Raw genomic sequence first — 19673 nt, 5'->3', positions numbered from 1 at the left:
CCTTCCTTTCTTCTCTCTCTCGCCTCCACAAACCGCCTCCACAGTCAAATTGATTTAAGTCTACCTCCTGAGGGGGTTACAGCGTGGGCATTTAGTGCATGTGTATGTTTCCATCTGTCTGTAAATTCTGACTCTGGAGAAAACTCCTCGACCTCGATTGCAATTCGGTTCACAGAAAACTGTGCAGAGGTATTATCCATCAGGACTAGAGCCTGTAACGCTAGCAAAACAATGTGTCAAAATTGTCTGTATGCGCTAATGAGAGGAGCCGAAACTCGCAGGGCTGCTGGAGGACTGCAGAGGCTGGAGGACTGACACATGGAGGGGATGAAGAAGAGAAGAGGGAGAGGCCATAGAGAATCATTGGGTGTTTACCTGGCATCTGCTTCACTGTAGTACTCTCTAGCCACAATATCCTCGAACAGCTCCCCTCCTGTCACCCTAAGAAATGTAAAGACGAAGGTTAAAAACGCCAAATTATATACGTTCATTCTCTCAGGCAGCACACACACACACACACACACACACACACACACACACACACAGAGAGAGACAGGAGGGGGATGTCCTCATTAGGGGGAAACCCCGGCTGCAGGATTCACTCGGACTGGGTTGCCATGGAGACTGGCTCCAGTGCGGGGGAGTGTATCTGTATCTGTGTGTGTGCGCTAAAGTGGAAGCCGCAAGGATGGAGGAGGGGAGGAGGGGAGAACTGTTATGTAATGGGGGGAACTGCCTTGGAAACGAGGAGGGGATGAGGAGAGAAGAAGAAGAGAAGGAATGAAGAGAATGCAGAGGGAAGACAGAAAGAGAGGAAGCTTAGAGGAGACAGAGGCGGCGAGGACTGAAGGAAGGGAGTGGTGGAAAATGAAGCACCAGGGGAGAGGGAGGGAGAGGAGGGAGAGGAGCACAGCATGGCAGAGAAAGAGATGAAAAAGAGGCAGGGAGGAGGAAAGGAGGAGGAAACAAAGCAACTCACAGGTCAAAAAGGAGATAGTGGAAGCCCTCCTCTGAGATACTGTCATGGAGACGAACTGCAGGAAGGCAAAGTGAAAGAGGCAGAAACTGAGGTGTCGAAATAATCTGATGTGATCTGATTAGGAATGATCTAAGGCACAGGTTTACTTCATCTTCTTTTCATCTTCAACTAGCATTTGCGACATTGCGCATATTTTATTAATATTGTCACTGTCAACAAACCCCATGAACAGACCAAAATCACCAATTAATTCAAAAATAATCAATTAATTGTTTAGTCTTTAAAATGAAAAAGCATCCTTTAGAATTTTCAACAGAGGTATCATCATTAAATGTCTTGTTTGGACTGATCAACAGTCCAAAACCCAAACGTATTCAATTTACTGCAGCACAACAAAGAAAAGTATCAAATCGCACATATGAGAAGCTTCAAAGCCCAAAGAAAACGAGTTCTGCTCCGTCTCTCAGTTCTCTTAAATCTGTTTGTCGCTGCCTTTTATTGAACAAACCACTACTCATTCATCTAATTAACCCAAACCTAATGTGACTTTATGGTTTCAAATGGGAAACACTTAAAAAACTGTGTCTTACCAATGTTGGAGTGCTTGAGCAATCTGCAGATCCTGGCTTCTCTCTCCAGCTTCTGATGGTCTACGAGACAAACTACAGCTTTACAACAACATCTCAGAAAGAAGAAGAAGAAGAAGCTCGAGTCTAAATGCAAACCGGTGGACATGACGAGAGGACACTGATGATCGCTTTATTTTTTTATAGGCTCAATGAAATCAAGTGAATCATAATGAAAACCTCATTTAAGTTTGGACAGTTAACTTTTCTCAAGGTGAGTGGCATTGATTGAGTTATAACACACACACACACACACACACACACACACAAATGACTTTCCTACATACATCTGTGAGAAAGGCCTGAGGGTGACATCTGTCCCAGATGCTCATTTAACCCCTCATTCCAAATAGTGGAGAAGAGAGGAGAGTAGGAAACGTGAGAGGAAATAGGGAGAAGAGGAAGAGGAGAAGAATAAACATGAGGAGGTTAAGAGAGAGGAGAGGAAACAAGGTGCAAAAGAGAGGGAATGAAAGGGAAAGGAGACAAGCGGAAAGGAGACAAAGAGAGTGGAAAGGAGAGAGGACACAAGAGGAGAGAGGTAGCAAGAGGAGAGGGACAAGGACACAAGAGAGGAAATGAGCAGAAAGGAGAAAAGAAAGGAAACAAGAGGAGAAGAGACGAAACAGGAGGAGAGGAGAGGAAACAAAACAAGGAGATGAGAAAAGAGGGTGGAAGAGATGAGCTGAGCAAAGGAGATGAGGGAAGAGGAGAGAAGAACAGAGGGAAGGGTAATATGGAGGGAAGGAAGAAAAGAAGAGGAGGAAAGAAGAGAGTCATCCTGAGAAGTGAATTTGAAGTGACAGATGTGTCAGTCATGTCAAAACTAAAGATGTTGTGTGATGTTTGACTACAGGACAAAACAGAGACACCTGAATGTAAGAGACAAGCTAATGAGTAAAGGTGACACGAGACTGATGCCACCACAGTCCGACTGTACTTACAGCATTCTTGCTTGTTTTAGATGATTTCAAATATGACATCAAACACAGGACGTTACTTCATCGCAGTTCATCCGACAGTGACATCATTTCTGAAACACTACAAATAACCCTTAAAGGGACACTATCTGCATCTTCTGTCACGAGCATCAGAACAGTCTGTAGTAGAGCATGAAAGCGGAGCACAGGCTCGCGATTTTCTCCTGTTAGAATCTGAAACGTTTTATTTGGAAAAAACGACAATTTCTGTCGTCCTTCCTGAAAACGTGGATTCGACGGTGCATCTGACTGAAATCATCATCTGCCTCTCTCAGGGGAACAGACGTGGAGGCTTCACACACTGGAATCAAACACTTGCTAAAATATGCTAATGTGAGCTTTCAGATCTGAGACACACACACACACATAATGATGAAAACCCCCATGATGCCTCTGCTTCTTCATATCCTCATGAGCCCCAGAAAACACACATGCAGCCATGTTACAGCAGATCTGTTAATGTCTTTCTTTTCCTTCTTTCTCTCACCTCTGGCCGAGAGTTTTTTGGTGTTGATAATTTTGGCGGCGTACTCTTGGCCTGTGCAGAGTTTGACACAGCGGCGCACCACTGAAAAGGCCCCCCTGGGAAACAAAGACAGGAGACAGAAAGAGGAGACGGGTCAGCTGCCATATAAGCTTTGTCAGCATCAAAGCGGCATCACAGCTATCGGATTGACCTCACAGTTGTCCTGGACTCCTCTCTGTTTTCAAACACCCTGATCTGAATGCCTGATGCAGGCCTACACAAATCCAGGTTTTGGAGGGAAGTGGACAAGCATCACTGCGGAGGCACCTCACATGTAAACCCACATATAACACCTTAATGTCACTGTTTAAGCAGAAAAGTTATAGCTATAGAACAAAAACACAGCTTATTAAAACAAAACCTTAAACTTTTCAGTGAAATTAAAATAAAGTAAAAGCTCTCTGCTTCATGAATACTTCAACTTCCACTTTTAAGTCACCATATTTTGATCACATTCTGCTCAGTGTGCCAACAATAAACCAACCGAGAACAGACCAAACATCTTTTTTACAGCATCACGTGTTTCATATTTGTGTTAATTGACTGAATTGATTTCTTCTGATTACAATGTTAGAAATCCTCAAGTTAATGGTTTAAATCATAAGCTATTGAGGAATTGCTGCTGGGTTTAATGTTAGCTGCTGTAGTTAGCTACTATAGTCGCTACTGTAGTTAGCAACTATAGTTAGTTACTACAGCTAGCAATTGCAGTTAGCTACTACAGCTAGCTACTATAGCTAGCTACATCAGTTAACTACTACTACAGTTCACTACTGCAGTTAATGTCTACAGTTAGCTACTACAGTTAGTTACTGCAGGTAGCTACTACAGTTAGTTACTGCAGGTAGCTACTACAGTTAGCTACTGATGTTATCTACTGCAGTTAGCTACTGTTGTTAGCTACTACAGTTAGCTACTGCAGTTTGCTACTACAGTTAACTACTGCATTTAGCTACTGTTGTTAGCTACTACAGTTAGCTACTGTAGTCAGCTACAACAGTTAACTAATGTAGTTACCTACTGAAGTTAGCTACTACAGTTAAGGTTAGCAACTTATTTGAAACTAAGTGGAGCAAAACAAATCCCTTTGCCAAAATCCTTTAAACTGAAGGATTTTAAAACAGAGTTGTCTATGTGATTAAACAACAGAGCGCTTGACTTGCATATTAACATTAAGCTAGCAGCAGCTAGCATCTGTTAGCCCAGTCTGTTGACTTGTCGCTGGTTGCAAATGTTTTCTTTTCCCTTTTCGTTTTGTCCCTTCTCTTGACATCAAATGAGGTAACGAGGTAACATTACTTTGTATAAGTGGCTGATGGCATTAATGTTATTCTGTCTTTAAAGCAGGTGAAAGAAAGACCTGATAATACTCACATCCTGCATATTTTTGTTCAGTTTCCAGGTGCAGCGTAGCGTGAACGAGTCGGCTGTTTTAAGTAAGCACTGAGAGCCGACTTATTTCAATCTCGTTTTTTTGAGAATTGATACAAGACAGAAAAAAGACAGTGATCCTATAACTGATTTGTTTAAAAAGACTGAGATAAATTTTGGTAATAACATTTCAAATCAATCATGGTAACACTTTTGTATGTTGTGTCAGTCACAAACATGCAAACATACATATTCAATAATAATAAAAACACACTTGTGCAATATCATTTTGTTTACATTAGGCTTTTTAAGGTCGATATAGGATGTAAAATGTTGGTATTCTGGAAATTATAAGGTTTAGTATAATTTCATTAAATAATTGAAGTACTATATGTGCACATGTGTCAAAACAACACTAAATTTGGCTGAATTATAAAAGCCATAAGTGACACTACATCAAGAGCTGTTGAGGAGCTGAAAAAGCCGACTCTTATTGCTGAGATAAGCCAAATAATCTAGCTCTCTAAAAAGAGCCACAATTCCCAACACGAATGCAGCAGGGTCACAATTTGATGACCTGTGTCAAAAATGATTGCTTTCATTCCAATGTTGGCCTGAAGTTGGTAATTTTAAAAATTACACGCATGCTGTAATTATGAGGTACTTGACATTTCTCTAACCTTCTTTAAAGACTGAATAATGTTAATAGCAACGACCACATGTGAGAGTGGATCCGTCTATATTCACCCTGAAACAGAAGCCATGCTTACAGGCTTCTTTACTCCATGAAGCGACGTGAGTGGCATCAAAAGTCAAGAATTAGAGGAGGAAAAGCAGCTTTCTCAGGATAACTACTGTAAGTGTGTGTGTGCTGGAGTTTTTAGGGCCACATTTGCTCATCAAACCCAATGGAGACAAACAGAAATAACCACCTCTGTCACTTCTCAGAGCTAATTTTATCTCACCTCAGTATTGTTACGCAATGAAACCCTCAGAGCCCCTGCCTCTCTCACAAGCTCTCCAGCATGCATACATTATGAGGAGACAGGGTGAGTAAGCATGACACTCGCTGACACTCCGGCCGTGTACTAGAAAAGGCAGCGGCGCTTCAACATGACAGGTTACCTGCAGGGCAGGTGGGAGTCAGGGGGAGGGCTGGATCCGGGTCCAAGACCTAGATTTGTTAAACTCAGCATGCAACAAACCTTCAATCCAATCTTTTAAATTCTCCAGTTTTAACCATTTAGCCAAAAAGCAAATATGTCATATATCTGGAGAAACCTAAGAATTAAAAGGTTTTTCTTTGACCTTGAAATTATGAAAAATAGCATCATTAACTAATACCCTAAACTCAAAGTCCACTTCCTGGCTTTTACTGGAGCTTCATGCTGCAGCTCATGATCTCAGCTTAGCAAACTCCATCTGCTGATGAAGGCTGTGACATGTGGTTGAAAGATCAAGTAAAAGCCAACAAGTGAACTGTGAGTTAAGACAAATTATAATTATTAAGTCAATATATGAATATTCAATACAGCATTTAAAGGACTCAGATTTGATGAGCAGGTTGGTGCTGAAGTGATTAGTTGATTAATTGAACAACAAAGAAAAAATGAATATTAAAATGTTCTGAGTAGTTCAGTGTGCCTCTGTGCCTGTCTGCTGTTTGCTGCTGAGCAGGTATCGTGCGGTGGGGTCATCTTTACGCTACCTGCGTTGATGTTTTTATTCCAAAACCTCACCGGGCGCATTGTAGAAGCAGAGCGTTTTGCCTGCTTTATGTTGTTAACTTGTTGTTGTTGACTTTGCTGATTTGGTCATTTTGTCTGCATATTTGGGTATGTGGGCTTCGTAGTTAAATGTTTTCTTTTTTGTCGTTTTTAATTGTTTTTATTGTTGATGTACGATCGGCTGTCTGCGGGGTGCATTTTATTTTGAACATTTACCAGATTCACTACACTGTTCCTGTGTCTGACTTCCTGTCTGGTAGGATCTGCTCTGTGCAGATTGATGCATCGGCCATCAAAAATAGACTCTGTGCGTATTCTCCGCAGAGCAAAGCTGAGAGCTGTGTCTGAAATGGAGATGGGACATGAGTTTAGTGAGTTTCAGCTCATTGTTTATCAGTCTGACCACAACTACAGTGACCTGGTTCACCCTCACATTGTTTTTGGCTGCAACAGGAAGCTGTTTTCAGAGAAAAAGCTGTAAAAAGCCACTTTAAACTACCTGCTCAGCAGCAAACAACAGACAGATGCAGTTAGAGACTAGCTGATGGACATACTGGGGCATTGATCAGATAAAGAGCCAGATATTCCCCTCCGGAGCTGGTGAGGACCAAAAACAGAGGTAAAAGTGAGTGAAAATTTAACTAAATTTTTCATGTGGACACAAGCACGGCTCCAAACTCATGATCATGTTGATCAGTCACTGCTGGATGTGAAAATAAGTTGCTATTTGCTCATTTCCTGTTGGCCACCTAAACTTAAAAGGTGATGATAGTTCAATGTTCCGTTCACAGCCTGTTTCTGCTGCCCCCAAGTGGCCAAAAAATCAGTTACAGGTAGATTTTAACTGTCCATCATTAAAATGGTAAATCAGTCCTCTTTGTAAGATGTCCCTTAATAATTTAAAGTAAAATATCTAACCCAAGCAGCAAAAAAGCTGGAACTGGAGAACACACACACACACACACACACAAAGAAACCCAGCACATGACAAAAAGTGACAACAGCAGCAAAACAGCAATGAAGCTCTGTTATCAGTGAGGGCAGCTGCTGCTACTCCAGCATCTCTATTGTCTTTAACTTATCACGTCCCACACACATGGCCGGAGATCCCCGCAGCAGTCTGCAAAATAAAGCACCGACACACCATCCACAGCACTGAACTTGCTTTTTTTCCCCCTCCAGTGCTGTGGAATAAATGTTCCTGTGAGGCAAACATTGCAGAGAGATCCTCTCTACCCACGCACAACCTGACAGAGACACTGAGTCCACTTTGCATCTACCCACTGTGTCACCCGCAGCCTCTCCAGTCTCTCTCAATTTGTCTGCGTCCTGTCAGGGGCCAAACATCCTCAACCTCTTGGCTTCTTTTCTTTTCTTTCAGGACACACCTCGTTAAGATTAGCAGGAGCTGAAGGGCAGCAGCCGCAGCAGCATTATTCTGTCACTTCTCTACTTAAGCTGTGTGCCACTGTGATTAAAGCCATCTGATGATGAGGGAGCTTAATTCTGACACATCAGCTTTTCCCTCATATTAGGCCTGTTTGTCCCTAATTAGTCTCTGGGCAGAGAGGGGAGGAGGGGGGGCACCCAGAAGCGCTCCTGGGCTCGTGCAGTCCATCTTCATGCAGAATCGAACTGCAGCCCCCTGCGCGTGAACAAGCCTGATGGTGTTAAAGTGAAAAGAAAAAAGCCATTCACTGAGCAATTCTCAGGATTATCTTTTAGTTTAGATGCAGGAGCGCTCCGGAGCAGCGTGCGTTTTGTTTTGAAGGGACGGAGCTGCATCCATCACCGCAGATGTGCAGACCTCCATCTCTCATACTGGGTACGGGTAGGACAGGGTCAGGCTGCATGCAGGCAGGAGACTCGGAAAAGCGGAATATAACAGCGGCTTACTTGCCAAGCTCCTCGTACAGCTGGTATTCATCTGTGAAACGTGTGCAAGTAGTCGTTGCCATGATGTTTCCTCCTCGGACGGGTGCGGGAGTCCGGAATGCACGGTGCGTCGCTGCGGACGGGAGGACCTCGGGCTCAGTCTCCGCCCACCTCAGACCTCCGGACGGTTCGGCTGCAGCCCGGCGCACACACACACACACACGCACGCGCACGCACGGCCCGGCGGACGGCTGATGGTTCTCCGCTGTGCCGGGCGGAGAGGACGGACTCTTTAAATACCACACAAACTGGAATGTGAGCTCACCACATGACGTGTTCCTCAGGTAGAAAAAAAGGAAAAGAAATAAAGAAAAAGTGAAATCACAGTCTGAGAGTGCGCTGATTGAGGAATGGGGGGGGGGGGAGAAGCCTGCAGCCGGTGATGAAATTACATCACTTAAGCTTCACGGGGCCGCCGCTCTCAACCTATTTATTTATAGGCTTTCTTGAAGAAGGAAGGAAGTTTAATGCATTTCCTCTTGGCGCAGTTCAGTGAACGTGTTGGACAAAACAAAAATACATTAATTTCATTTTGGCAGGGCCGGATTAACCTGTCAGGCAATCCCCAGGGCAAACATTTTCACGGTGGCCCCCACTGACCCCCCCACACCTCCTGTCCTCTGTGAATACTGTTGCCCCAAACAGAACAGCTTGATTATCAACCCTTCTATGACTAAACACAACTTTATTTTGAAATATGGACCCTGTGAGCGTGATATAAACAAGAACCAGTGAGATTTAACGGCCAGTCACACCAGCCTTTAAAGGACTAGATTGACATTTTGGGAAATAAGCTTTCTGACTTTCTTGGCGATGGTTAGATGACAAGATCAAAAATGCATGCAACTGCGTCTCTCTGCTCTGGTCTGTATCTTATTGACCGACGGCACGTCAATCTGCACAGAACAGATTGAGCTAGACAGGAAGTCAGAGACAAACCGTATAGGGAATCTGGCAAATTTTCAAAATTAAACGCTCAAACCCAAAACACAACAAACGAAATACTGCAGACTCCCGATCATACATCAATCAACAGACATAAACCTCAAATAAACTACAAAGCCTACGTACCCATGGTTGAAGCACAAATATCAAGGGAACAGGACAAAATCAGCAAAATCTGTACAAGTTGACAAAGTCAGGCAAAACGCTCCATTCTGAAATGATCCTGGTGAAGTTTACCGCCACCTGGAGGATGGAACAAAAGTCATTCAGGGTTGGTCTCAGCAAGAAAGCAAAAAGGTGTATTTTCCAAGATGTCAAAGTATTCCTTTAAATTGAAGTCCCAGTAAAATTTGTATTTTAATGAAACTGCCATGACCAGCAGGTTTGTTTGTGGATTCATGGCTTGGACGAGTCAAGTGTCCTCAGTTAGTTCAGACATGTCTGTTACAACAGCAGGAGAGAGAACAAAGCTATCTATCTATCTATCTATCTATCTATCTATCTATCTTTAAAACAGGCAGTCAACGATATGTTGATTCTCCTCCTCCTTCAGCTAAATAAACTGTTCAAAAATCCTCTTGGATCAGCTGAAAATGCATCGTCACAAAGCTGAAAACAGGCTGTTTTTCGGAGATACGAGGTTCTCACAGGACAAACATATGAAGATCTTATAGAATATGATGCATCGCTGTAGATTAAACCAGCCAACAGTATATAAAGTAGTTCAAATGAGCTCAACCTGAAACATCTACAGCAGTAAAATGCAGCATTAATGCAGCAGGAATATTAATCCACAAACATCAGATACATTTTACTGCTACAGCAGTACTTTTACTTGAAGTACTTTAACACTTCAGTAAGGTTTTGAATGCAGGACTTTTACTTGTAGTGTGGTATTTTCACAATGGGATATTAGTACTTTTACTTCAGTAAAGCACCTGAATACTTCTACTGCTGTTTCTGTTATCTAACATTCAGCACCGGGCATTTTCAAATGTCACCCCTCACCTCCAGCTGAGGAGAAGCCTCGCAGTAAGTGTCAGACTCTTCCTCCACTTCGTCTTTCCATCTTTCCATCTTCCTCTCATCGGTACATTATCAACTCATTCTTTCCATATGACGAGTGGAAAGATGGACGACTGCATCGATGAATTTAATGACTGTGGAACAGAAGGTATTAAAGCTCCACACCACTTTAACCAAATGGATGCAGAAGACGACAGCTGGAGTCCAAACAGCACAAAATGTTTTTACTTGAAGGAGGAGACGTTTCCTGCTGTTCTCAGTTTTCCAGGAAAATCAATCATCCATTGATGAGGTGAGCGATCAGAAAGAGAAGCAGAAGATGAGGGCAGTTATTCAAAATGGGCAGAAAATCTGAAAACTGTTAGAGTTCATAATCTTTAATTGTTTTATTAATAAAATCATTAACTCACAATCCACTTACTGATGGGTTTTCAGTCGCATCTCACAGTTTTCATCATGATATTTAAATATACTGAGGTCACCTGATCACTACCGAGCAAACTCTACATGCTGATGAAGGCTGAGATGCATTTAAGAGTCAGTAAGTTGGACTTTAGTGTCAAACGCTTGCTTCCGAGGTCAAGAATGAACACAAACATTTAGATATTTAACAAATCTTTTATTTAACAGTTGTGTTTTTTGGTTTTGAGGCAGCTGAAACCAGTTTAACAGCAGCAGATCCTGACATCAAGCGACACTGCTCAGAAGCTCCGTTTCCACGTTGGATTATTGTCCATCTGCTGTTTTCACTGTAGACAGACGACAAATAAATAAGAGAGCAGAGCAAAGGTTCACGGCCTCCGATGAAGTCTGACGTGCTAACGAGCAAACGGCTCGAGTGAAGAAGATTTGTCTTCAGCTTGAAAGTGAGCGGTTCGGCCTGACAGGAAGTGCTTCCATCCACCGGTTTTTACAAGCGTTTTCACTTCATACAGAAAGTGAAACTTTAAAAACTGGACAGAAACAGAAATGTCTCACTTCCATCGCTGGTTCTACTTTGTTTTCCACAGTTGAGACACGGATGTGATATAAAAACTGAATACTGGACTCAAAGATGGCGCCACTGACTTGAATGAGAGCATGAACCAGACAAAGCTTCGAGGTTTGTTCACGCTCCAGCTGTTTCTGTCGATGAACCAACTGATGTTGGTATCGCAGCAGTGGATGGAAACACGTTAATCTGCATTTTCTTTTGCAGATCTTCTAGAAATTCTGTTCAGATCTGGATGGAAACGTGATTGTTTGGAGAATCGGTGTGAGATTAAAAATGCAGAATAATAACAGCATCACTCCGCAGGGGCAGACAAACATACAGTTTGAGTTATCAAATAAAGAGTTAACAACACATTTATCAGATTTCTTTCTGCCAAACATCAAATAAATGTCTGACATGATGACACGTCCTCGTCACAGTCTGGTTTCTCTTCCCACCGACCAAGCAAAACGACAGACTTCCAACACAACAGACCGGCAGGTAAATGTTGACTTCACTGCAACCGTTCCTGGAAACAAACTGGTTTCCAGTTCATGCCTGGCTGAGCTCTGGCGGCGCCTCAGAACTGCACCGCGCTGGGTGGGATGTCGAACATGGTGGGGTCGAACTGCTGCCCTTTGAACGGTGACCCCTCGGCGTCCCAGCCCTTCTTCAGCATCTCATGCACCTTCTGTGGAGAAAAATATGTTATATATGCTCACAAGGTCCACAGTGCCACCTAGGGGTGAATTGAGCTGCTGTAACTGACCCACCAGAGCAAATAAAGACAACCTGAGACTGATTGAGGCTGTACTTCTACTTCTAACATCTCATAATTACAAACTCTCTACAGTCTCTTTAAGCCATGCACCTCGTTTCTTTAATCTCTTAATTATCATCTCTTATGCATAAATGAAATAAATCCTGTTCAATAAACTACCAAACCGAGTGAACGAGCTGATTTTACGCTGTTGAGCAGATTCTTCTCACATCAGATCAGTCTGCACAAAATATTTCTTCCCCTCACAGAGCTGGAAAAACTGGTTATAAAACCCTGACAGAACTAACCAGACCAGAACTCACACAGCTGCCATGATGAGTGAATGAATATAAAGCTTGAATGAAACCAGGAAGCAAATCAAATGTGTCCTCATTCCATGTTCGTGTCAGACATTATTAAAATAGTTGCGATGAAACTGAGCATTTTAACGAATCATATCAGCTGAAATATCTCAGATCTGGTCCTGAACTGTGTGTTTTGTCCACCTCAGCCTGCTGTGCGTTGCTGCTGAGCTGTGAGCGATTTCCTACAAACGAGTGTGAAAATCAGACACTGTGAATGTGATCGGTGTGAAATGATTTGGTCTCAGCGGTAATTGAATTCTGACACCCGGGCTGGAAAACGCAGAGATTCGGTAATGAATCTGTTATCTGTCATCTCTTGTTAGCAAAGATCACAGTGCGACACATTCAGGAAGCAGCTTCTTATTTTTAGCCGGTGCAGACTGTCGCTTCCACCACATGAGTGTTGTTCCAGTCTCTCCAGCAGGTCAAGTTCTCCAGTGAAACTCTCATTTATATCATGTCAATAAAACTCTGTAAGCTCAGAAACCAAGACGGCGCCGCTCTGGTGGCAGCCTGATGCAGCAGCTCAATAAAGGATTTATCTTAAATAGCTTGGAAACAATAAGTTTAATTTTGAAAGCCACGCCTGCTATTTCGACACACCAGAAACATATTTAATTAACCATTAAGTGTATCAGGTTGGACTCGGTGTCCACCACCTTTGCAGCCTGTGCGAGAACCAAGAACACTCCTCTTCCTTCATTAGATCATTACTTTCAGCTCACTGCTGCTCCCCAGCAGTGGCGGCGCTTCCTCTCTTACACCAGGTGACAAATATCACACAAGCATCTCGGCTCCACCTGTAAAAGTGCTGTAATGTTTGCTGTATGTGAAGCTGTATGTGACGTCTGTTTTCAGTCATGAGGTTACAGGCAGCTTCCTCTGGTGAGCTCATTTCTTAAATGCTGCAGAAACAGAAACCTGGTTTGCCTTAGCGGTGGTGGAGGATTAGAGAAAGTTGAATTCCCCTGACAGATCTGTGCTGAAGAAACTTCGGCCATGTGTGTATGTGTAATCAGGCCTCTAATCAGCTTTTTACAAGTATGCACCATCTTATCAAAAGAGAGCAGAAGTACCAGCTGAGCGGCTGCATGAATGATTCCTAGAACAATGCGTCTTTGCACTGTGAGAGAACTGAGTGAGCCACGCTTTTAGATTAATGTCAGAAGATAAATCTGATCAGTGACCTGCTCATGAATACGTGGATTTACAGTAACCAGGTCGACGCAGGGCTCGTGGTCTCTCTGGCTAACCTGCTGACTTGCGTGCATGTAAACACACTGCACGTTACGCGTTCCACGCGGGAAGATGTTTGAGTTCTCACCATTTCATGACTCTGTGGTTTCCCCTGCAGCTTCTGATGGTAGTCGAAGGTGAGCCTGTCCAGGACGGCGTGCTCCTCCTCATCAACCGTCGCCATGGTGCGCTCGCGGTTGATTTGGTTGATGTCTATCTCCTGCTCTCCTTTCAGCACCGCGCTCCACCAGACCAATGAGGTCTTACTGAGGGACAGCTGGAAGTCAAACACAGCCGGTTACACCAAAGGCCGTTCGTTTAAATGCTAATCATAAAGACGCATCGTGTGTACTCACGACCACACAGTTCCCGGGCTCCAGACTCCACAGAGAGTTCTCAGTGTTGATCTTGTGAGTGAACTCTCCCTCCATCAGTGTTATCTCCTCGGCTCCCTCCCTCACAGACAGCTTCATGCTGCTGGTCTGCAGGCTGACGCTGACCTGAGGACAGCCAGCGGGACACAACAAGAGTGAGACACAGCTTCATCACTGGAATGGAACCGTTATTTTCCCATATGTCGGGTGGTGGAAGGGAATGCGCTCACCTGTCGGCCTTTAACGACGGTCTTTGGCACAAACACACGGACCTCCACATCAGTGTAGTCCTGAGACCAGCTGTAGTTCTCTCTCACCGCCCCGTTGTAGCTGTCAGGGTCCGACTGATATTTATCCTGACCCCTGAAACACAACATGCACACAAATGATACGATACAGCTAATGTTTTGTGCTCCACAGCCTCACTAATGTATTACACATTCTTAATTCTGCCCTACAAACGGCGAACACTGCTCCAACTGATGAGTGCAGAAGATTATTCGAATCTGATTTAGTATCTGTTTTACTATAAAAAATAAAAACCAAAACGCAGCATCTGTACTGCAGCTGTGTAGTTGCACTCAGTTACGGGAAAAGGGCTAATACAAGTGAACGCTAGCTGACTGTAGCGAGCATTAGCTAAATCTAAAGCTACATTTAGTTCTTGATTTATCGATTTAGCTGTTATCTGTAAGTAAACAACATCAATATTGATTAATTATTTAATGATAAGTTTCACATAAAGCATTAATCAAGTCATGGTGGCGAAGAAAAAATAGCTCAACTCCTGCTAAAGGTAGCTAGCTTAGCATAAGGCTAGCTAGCTTAGCAGATCTAAGTAGCTGCCATCTCATTTTTTTTACGCTCATAAATTTCAAGTGATTTGGTGAAATCCCATATGTGAATATGTTAAGTTGTAGATTTGTGTATTTTGATTCCAGTATAAATGTTAGCATCCGTCAGACAGACAGAAAGTGAGCCAAACGCACAAACACTGGATTCCCTGATACTGTTAGTGCTGTTTTTATACCACGTCTCATCTCTGCGCTCACCTGTCTGGAGCTTACAGGTGAAAAATTACAGGTTAACTGATTTGATTTGAATAACACCGGAGGTCACTCACTCGTCCGCTGAGCTCGCGCTGGCTGCAGCCGCCGGCTCGCCCTGAGGTGACGGGCCCGGACCGCTGCTGCTGTCGGCCTGCGGGCTGACGTTCGCCTCGGCTGAAACGGTCCCTGCATCCACCGGGGATCTGTCCGTATGCGCCTCCTCCGCGCCACGCTCCTCTGTCCCCTCCGGAGGCTCGGCGGAGATCTCCAGCTCCTGAACGGCCGGAGGAACACACTGACCCTCCTCTCGCTTTTGCAGCTCGCTCAGCTGCCTCTCTCTGTCGTGATCTGCCATCTTCTCAAACAGCTTAAATGTCTGAGGAGGGAATAAAAGACGCTCACAGATCAAGACTTCAGTGATGAAGAAACAGGAAGACAAATCAGTTTTTGTGGTGCTTTATGAGGATTATAGTGTTCAGTTTCTGTCGGACCTGTTTTATAGAGGTGTTGGTTCAGCGGTCTGATCTTTGTGGAGGATGTAGTTCATGGTGCTGTTATAATAACTGCTGTTTCTGTTATTTAGCTGACCATTATTGAAGTAAATGGCGGAGGCAACTCATCAGAAACACTCTTCCATCCCTCCAACCCCTAGCTACAGAATCCCGTCAGAGGAGATGAGAGAGAACACGTAGCAAGAAGCCAATAAACTGTAACCTCACTAAGTATTCACTGTTTAGTGGCAATTAATATGAATACAGGTGTTCAGACTGGAACTTAACTGGAAGAAGTCGCTCTTTACCATGTTGATATGACACTGAAAACACCTAACATGTAGACAAGCTTCACCTTAAACACCATCTTCTCCGCCACACCGGGAGGGAAGCCCATCTTGTCGTTGGGACTTGACAGCAGGCGATAAAAGTCCGTCTTGCGGTACAAAAACCCGAAATAGACCTGCAGAAAGTCCTGAATGTTTCCAACGTGCTGCAGAATGCCCAGCAGAGCGTTGTCGTACATCTCTGTCATCTCCACCGGCGACGCCATCGCGGCTTTCAACGTTTCTCCTTGTTCACTAGCCTTTAAAGTATCCCTGCACCCAATTTACGAAGCTAAATAAACCGATTCGGTCGATAAATACAAGTTTAGGGATAAGTGCGACTTGCTGGGTAACGTTTCTCAACGTCTGTGCTCCTCTTCAGAGAGTAACAATAATACTTCCGGTTCTATCTTTTCAAAATAAGGGCACTATCTCAATACATACGTAAAGTTTGGCTCAATTGGTAATAATTTGAACAAAAATTATAAACATAAATGTACAGTATTGTATTTTGTATATTTTAACAGCGCTATAAATTATTATAATTAATGTACTGAGAGTTAGGCTGTCTCTACACTATTAACTTCTTCTTTATCCGGTTGGTACAGGTCAACACTCGTCCGGCGAAAACAGATGCCTGAAAGTCGAATAAACAGTTCCAGTATGCCGACAGTTTCTCTGAGAAATTGCAGTTTTGCCATTTTGACACTAGTAATAATCATTACAATGTCACAGGTTTAATTACAGGTTAGAACTATAACGTCAGTGAAAGAAAAAAAATATCACATTAGACAAAATTGTGTAACCTCTTTTAGCTTGTCTCGAGCTCTTGTCCGGCCCCAACATTTTAATACGCAAAAACATGGCGGCGTCCTTGAGCAGCGCAGGGAGTGTGGGGCTACTGGTAAGAAAAACAATATTTAAAAGTTGAATACATGTCTGTGAACTCATGCTGACATTAAACATATTAGTATGCTCTGGTTAATTCAGCTATACACTCTGAGATCATGTTTCTTTTGAAGCCTACCAGTAGCTAAAAGCTAGCTTCAGTGTCATGTCTGTATCTTAACGCTACCTTAAAACGTTTGATACCTCTGTTAGACGGTATCTTTTTTTAACACCGTCTAGCAGATCCGTATTTCTGTGCCACATATATTCAGTTTGCTTAGCAGTTAGCTTGTTATTTTGGACGCTGTGTAATACAATAAAATCGCACTAACGACAACATGTGGTGTGTTAAAATACACTTACACTGGTATAACTAAAGCTATAATAACGTTAGACTATCATGGGGCCCGAAGGCTACAGATTCACTGTGTGGAAATGTAAAAAGTAGAAAATACGCTTGTTAAAACTGCAATACCTTCTGGTAGAGTCCGATAAAATATAGTTTTAAGGGCTTTGTTGTTGTTTTGCATGTTCTCACATGGTGCGTTTTACTACATGAATGCGTGCTTGATCAAACTACCACAAAGTAGTTTATAATCACGATATTAGGGGCTTAATTTGGATCTACAGCTCATTTCTTCCCAGAGCACCATAGTTGTTCAGTCTGACTCTGAACATTACATGACACTAATCCAGCTGTAAGTTTTTGTTTACAACCACAAGATTAGAAATTATTCCTGAACATGATTTCACAAGCTCAACTCTTACTGACCCATATTTGAGCCAATCAGAGCCTTCTGTTCTCAGCAATACTTGTGGTAATCTGATGGTTTTCTTCTCATACCGTTTCCTCTGATTTCTCTCCAGCGTGCCTTAGCCAGGTCCGGCTCATTATGCAGCTCCTCTGGAAGCAGAAGCCTCCATGTCACTGCAGTGTGCTGCAAGGTAAACACTGTGCTCCCGACATCATCATAGTTCATCACTGTTAGTTATTCTCACATGTGTCTCGACCCTCTTAAGACCCCTGTATCAAAGGAAAGGTTCGTATTATTTCAAATGTGTCTTAAAACACACATCAGTATGAACATTGGAAAATGTTCTGGAAGCTGTAATTATTCTTCCTGTTCATATTGACCATTAAGAGATCCCATCTTCCCCATCTGCATCTTCAGTGTGAAAGAGATGTGAGGACAAACCCCACAGTCTGCTTTACCACACCTTCTAAACACACCTTTTTACTGACATTTGGTTCTCAGTCTTTCCGTCTCTTTTGTTTTCCAGAATCGAGCAGCTCGTGTCCGAGTGGGCAAAGGAGACAAACCTTTGTCTTATGAGGAGGCACATCCACCTCATTACATTGGCCACCGCAAAGGGTGGTTGTCACAGCATACCAGTGAGTGTGACCAAGCTCTTTGAAGAGCGACTTAACACCTTGAATACTCCTCCTTTGCTTCTTTTATCCAGACTGTTATGGTTTACAAAGATTTTAGTGGTTTAAAGAGTGTTTCTCCAGCCTGATCCCAATGTGGAACACAGCAGGGCTGTAGGGAAAGAATCATAGCATGCAGAATTATCCAGGTTGAAATCACAGAGGTTTTACAATTTTTTAACATTTTTCTTAAAACTAAGATTTTGATCCAGAATTAAGCCGTAAATTTAGTAAATGACTTTTCACCCTTGATGAGTCTGTCTGCATTTGGGGCTGTACAATGCACCTGTGTGTCTCAGGACAGCTCTCCTTCCTGTTTCAGGTAACCTCAAAGGAGAAGGGGGCGCGGCTGAACGTACCGTAGAGGACGTGTTCATAAGGCGTTTCATGTTCGGGACCTTCCACGGCTGCCTGGTCAATGAGCTCGTGATCAAACGGCGCGGCAACCTGCTCGTAGTTTGCGCTTTAATGTTACAGAGATTACAACCACACAAGTTTTACTTCTTAATCGGTTATACAGAGTCACTGCTGTCGCATCTCTACAAATGCCCCGTGAAGTTAGAGGTTCAGACGGTGAAGGATAAAGCTGTGTACAAGTACCTCTGATGGAACTGTGTAGTGTTAATGCTACGTGTTTCTGCTAGAGACTGTATACCACCAGTGGGACTTTGCTCTTGTATAAGATGTCGAATTTGTTCCTGTCTCCATTCCTGCTCGCGGTGATGTCATCTTCCTATTTCAGTTCCCCCTAAATGGACATTATCAGTTTTCAAAGGTTTTCGGTCTTTGTGCACGAACTCTCAGAATTCTAGGAAATAAAGCATTGCAATTGAAACATTATACCTTAAATTGTTAAACAAATACAGCAAACACATGGTTTAACGTACTGTATGTTATGTATGCACCACAGTTCACTGTGTTTCAACCAGCTCCATTACTTACATTTCAACATGTGACAATTCTTTTATCATTGTAGTTTGTCAGTCAGGGGAAAAGTTAAGGTTTGTGTAGTTATTAAACAAAACAAAAAAAAAACGGGGTTGTTTCATACCATTACCACTTAAATCAGACTTTGTATCAGAAAGTCTGTATAATAAAGAAGATTTAAGGATTGAAACGTCCTCTAGAACCTCAAGCAAGTCCAGTTTTTTCCTTTGTAAAAAAAATCAATGTGAGTTTTCTACAACATTCCTCTCTGATGTCCTTTTTACCGCTGACCTGTGAACATGACTCCATCTGCAATACGTTATACTCATCACAATTTATCATGCCCTGTGCTTATTGCATAATTAGAACAGTTTTCCAGACTTGAGTGTCTGCAGAGTACTTTACTCAACAAATGTGCACTGCACAGCAGTTAAGACTAATAGAAGCACCCCAGTAACTGAGTGATCAAGCACAAATCATTGTAACATGCCTGGTTCAGGGACCGTTGTTACGTTACACCCCTGTGGTTCCTGTCTGCCTCTTTATTATCAACTCACCACGAAAAGGTCAAAACGGCAAATATTTTATCCAATTTCCAAAAAATAAACTTAATCACAGTCAGCAACATTTACACCATTTGTTTTCTCCCTAAGAGAAAGTACTTCTGCTGTGTGGAGGCTGTTATGTTACATCAAACAAAGCAAAACCCAACTAATAAAGACTGAAGCTCATTATTTTAT

General features: G+C 42.9%; 3 protein-coding genes across 3 annotated transcripts in view; 1 reads left to right on the top strand and 2 right to left on the bottom strand.

Moving 5' to 3' along the window:
* The window catches only part of LOC121623068 (calcium/calmodulin-dependent protein kinase type II subunit beta), a 45826-nt gene extending 37659 nt beyond the window's left edge, over positions 1-8167 (bottom strand). The window contains exons 1-5 of the mRNA XM_041960206.1: positions 8106-8167; positions 3073-3167; positions 1570-1629; positions 980-1034; positions 376-441 (exon numbers count right to left, since the gene is read on the bottom strand). Coding sequence (XP_041816140.1) covers positions 376-441; positions 980-1034; positions 1570-1629; positions 3073-3167; positions 8106-8167 — 338 coding nt within the window. The remainder of the gene's footprint in view (positions 1-375; positions 442-979; positions 1035-1569; positions 1630-3072; positions 3168-8105) is intronic.
* A 2546-nt stretch (positions 8168-10713) lies between these two features.
* Positions 10714-16061, bottom strand: nudcd3 (NudC domain containing 3). The gene is made up of 6 exons (XM_041960298.1): positions 15719-16061; positions 14947-15248; positions 14054-14186; positions 13806-13949; positions 13538-13726; positions 10714-11779 (listed from the first exon to the last, which is right to left on the bottom strand). Exons 1-6 carry the CDS (start codon positions 15914-15916, stop codon positions 11669-11671), a joined length of 1077 nt encoding a protein of 358 aa, XP_041816232.1. The 5' UTR covers positions 15917-16061; the 3' UTR covers positions 10714-11668.
* A 397-nt stretch (positions 16062-16458) lies between these two features.
* mrps24 (mitochondrial ribosomal protein S24) lies at positions 16459-19538 on the top strand. Its single transcript, XM_041959923.1, has 4 exons — positions 16459-16593; positions 17445-17522; positions 17859-17970; positions 18329-19538. Exons 1-4 carry the CDS (start codon positions 16552-16554, stop codon positions 18610-18612), a joined length of 516 nt encoding a protein of 171 aa, XP_041815857.1. The 5' UTR covers positions 16459-16551; the 3' UTR covers positions 18613-19538.
* The last annotated feature ends 135 nt before the right edge of the window (positions 19539-19673 follow it).

Source organism: Chelmon rostratus, chromosome 19 (assembly GCF_017976325.1).
Source record: "Chelmon rostratus isolate fCheRos1 chromosome 19, fCheRos1.pri, whole genome shotgun sequence".
Taxonomy (NCBI): Eukaryota; Metazoa; Chordata; class Actinopteri; order Chaetodontiformes; family Chaetodontidae; genus Chelmon; species Chelmon rostratus.
Note: the sequence above shows the minus strand (reverse complement) of the source record. Positions and strands in the feature narration are given on the sequence as shown.

Coding starts and splice junctions, on each gene's coding strand:
- nudcd3 (XM_041960298.1), bottom strand. CDS start 15,916: ATGGCGTCGCCGGTGGAGATGACAGAGATGTACGACAACGCTCTGCTG. Junction 13,727..13,805: donor AGCCCGGGAACTGTGTGGTC/GTGAGTACACAC, acceptor TTTGACTTCCAG/CTGTCCCTCAGTAAGACCTC. Junction 11,780..13,537: donor AACCACAGAGTCATGAAATG/GTGAGAACTCAA, acceptor TTTTCTCCACAG/AAGGTGCATGAGATGCTGAA.
- mrps24 (XM_041959923.1), top strand. CDS start 16,552: ATGGCGGCGTCCTTGAGCAGCGCAGGGAGTGTGGGGCTACTG. Junction 17,523..17,858: donor TCACTGCAGTGTGCTGCAAG/GTAAACACTGTG, acceptor TTTGTTTTCCAG/AATCGAGCAGCTCGTGTCCG. Junction 17,971..18,328: donor GTGGTTGTCACAGCATACCA/GTGAGTGTGACC, acceptor TTCCTGTTTCAG/GTAACCTCAAAGGAGAAGGG.